General features: G+C 67.9%; 1 protein-coding gene across 1 annotated transcript in view; it reads left to right on the top strand.

Annotated features, from left to right (window-relative positions):
• LOC104987242 (chromosome unknown open reading frame, human C11orf95) overlaps nt 1–2,469 on the top strand; it is a gene marked incomplete at its 3' end in the record, with an annotated part of 8,700 nt that extends 6,231 nt beyond the window's left edge. Inside the window, 5 exon segments of the mRNA XM_010838084.1 lie at nt 521–943; nt 1,317–1,871; nt 2,039–2,124; nt 2,126–2,437; nt 2,440–2,469. Coding sequence (XP_010836386.1) covers nt 521–943; nt 1,317–1,871; nt 2,039–2,124; nt 2,126–2,437; nt 2,440–2,469 — 1,406 coding nt within the window.

Below are 2,469 nucleotides of genomic sequence, written 5' to 3'. Positions count from 1 at the left end.
AGCCTGCCCAAGGGCCCAGGTAATGTCCGACTTGGGGAAGCTGGGGCCTGGGTGGTGGATGGGGCCAGGTGGGGCCAGCCCGGGCTTCCTGGCCAACTAGCTGGTTTCCTGGAGCAAGCTACTGCTTGCTTTTGGGGTGAGCTCTGCTTATTGGACAGTAGTAGGTGAGGGACCATAGGACAAGATCTCCAGTATTGCAGACAGTTTTGACATTCTGTAGTTTTAGAAGGATCCAGGGAGTGGAGGCTGGAGAGAGGCCTGGGAGCAGAGGGTACTGGAAAGGTATGACAGTGAAGTCTAGGGAAGGGTCTAGAATCTGGACCTGGGGGGGAGTCGGGTCGGGCTGAGGGTTTGTGTGCAGGCGGATTAGGAGATGAAGGAGTTAAGACTTGAGGGGAGAGGAAGGGAAGGGCAAAGTTTAGGCAAAGGACTCAGAGTCAGAGTGAGGGAGAGGCCTGTGGCTGGAGGTCCTGGCTGTGGTCGGGGGGGCTCTCCCAGAGGGCCAGTATCTCAGTCCCTTCCCTCCCTCCAACCCTTTCAGGCAAAGCCCCAGCTGGTGGGGGCAGCCGGCGCCAGAGGCGAGGGGGCCCAGGGGCACCCCGGGCTCGGCGTGGGTGCCTCTCTGCCTCCCGGAGGGCTGGGGGCAGCAGGGGGCTGGGTGCCCGGCGGCTGGAGCGGAGGCTGAAGGAGTCCCTGCAGAACTGGTTCCGGGCAGAGTGTCTCATGGACTATGACCCGCGGGGGAACCGGCTGGTGTGCATGGCCTGTGGCCGGGCACTGCCCAGCTTGCAGCTGGATGACATCCGTGCCCACGTGCTGGAGGTGCACCCCAGCTGCCTGGGGCTCCGTGGCCCCCAGCGCAGGGCCCCCCAGCGTAGTGCCCTGCTGCAGGCCTCGGGTGGCCAGCCGGAGGCGCTGTCTGAGCTCACCCAGTCCTCACCAGGTGCGAGGCCCCTCTCATGGCCAGGACCCCTTCATATAAGGGCTGCAAAGTGAGGTCTGTGGCCAAAACTGGGAGTGACTCATCTCTCCCTGCCTCCACATAGATACACACACACGCCCCTCCCCCCACATAGACACCCACACCTCCCAGACACACACACAGAGGTCCTGGTTGTGGCGGGGGACTCATCTCGCCCCCCTCAACACAGACACACATACCCCTCCCACACCACGGTGCCCCCATAGACACGCATACAGATTCTGGTGGGGCTTCTAGCTTAGGGCTGGGATGAGAAGCAAGGGACCCCCTCTTCGTGGGTAAGGGCAACCCAGCCAGCAAGCTGAGCCCCTCTCCCTCACCCCTTCCCCAACAGACGATGACCTCGTCCCCCAGGACCTGACCAGCAAGAGCCGGGACCCGGCCCCCGCTGCTGGAGCCCAGTCCTCTCAGGATCTCAGCCTCCCAGACGTAAAGGAAGAGGCTGGCTGGGTCCCTGAGAGGGTGCCCGGGCCGGCAGGGGAGGAGGAGCCGGAGGAGGGCGAGAGGGTGGGGGTCCCTGGCCGGTCTGCGCGGGGCCGCGACCCCCGCCGCTACTGCCCGGAGCGCTGGCGGCTGGAGTACCTCTTGGAGTTGGACGGCGGCCGGCGCGGCCTGGTGTGCCTGGCATGCGGGGGCGCGCTGGCCTCGCTCAAGATGAGCACCATCAAGCGGCACATCCGCCGGCGCCACCCGGGCTCGGCGCGCCTCGGCGGGCCAGTCGGGGCCCTCATCGCCCAGGAGTGGAGCGAGAAGGCCGCCCACCTGCTGGCCATGGGGCTGCCCTGCCCCGAATCGCCCGGGGACCCCGCCGCACCCAGCACAGCCGCAGCCTCCGAGGAGGGGGGAGGGGCAGAGAAGGAGCAGCCAGAGGAGGAGGAGGAGTGGTGGGGTGAGCTGGGTCAGAGCAGGTGGAGAGGGAGAGGGGCTAGGGGTAGAAGGCGGGTGGGGGACAGTAGAAGGTCGAAGGGGAGACGGGAGGCTGGCAGCACCGAGGGGCACGGTAGGGGGGGTCGACGAGGCCGGGACGCTCCAGCGCGGTCCTTTGTTCCGTCCTAGGCGACGTCCCGCTCTCCCCCGGGGAACCGTCGGAGCGGCAGGCGGAAGAAGAGGAGGACGACGAGGACGGCCCGGATCCCGGGGCGACTCGCCTTCCCTCCGCCGCCGCCGCCGCCGCCCCCACCTCCCCCGCCCCGCAGCCGAGAGCAGCGGCGGAACTACCAGCCGCGCTGGCGGGGCGAGTACCTGATGGACTACGACGGCAGCCGGCGCGGCCTGGTGTGCATGGTGTGCGGGGGCGCGCTGGCCACGCTCAAGGTCAGCACCATCAAGCGGCACATCCTGCAGGTGCACCCCTTCTCCATGGACTTCACGCCCGAGGAGCGCCAGACCATCCTGGAGGCCTACGAGGAGGCGGCGCTGCGCTGCTACGGTCACGAGGGCTTCGGGCCGCCCGCCCGGCGGCGCCGCGCGACGGCGGCGCGGACCTC

Source organism: Bison bison, unplaced genomic scaffold (assembly GCF_000754665.1).
Source record: "Bison bison bison isolate TAMUID 2011002044 unplaced genomic scaffold, Bison_UMD1.0 scf7180017864089, whole genome shotgun sequence".
In the NCBI taxonomy this organism is placed as follows: Eukaryota; Metazoa; Chordata; class Mammalia; order Artiodactyla; family Bovidae; genus Bison; species Bison bison.
The sequence above is the reverse complement of the archived record's forward strand: the minus strand, read 5'-3'. Positions and strand labels throughout refer to the sequence as shown.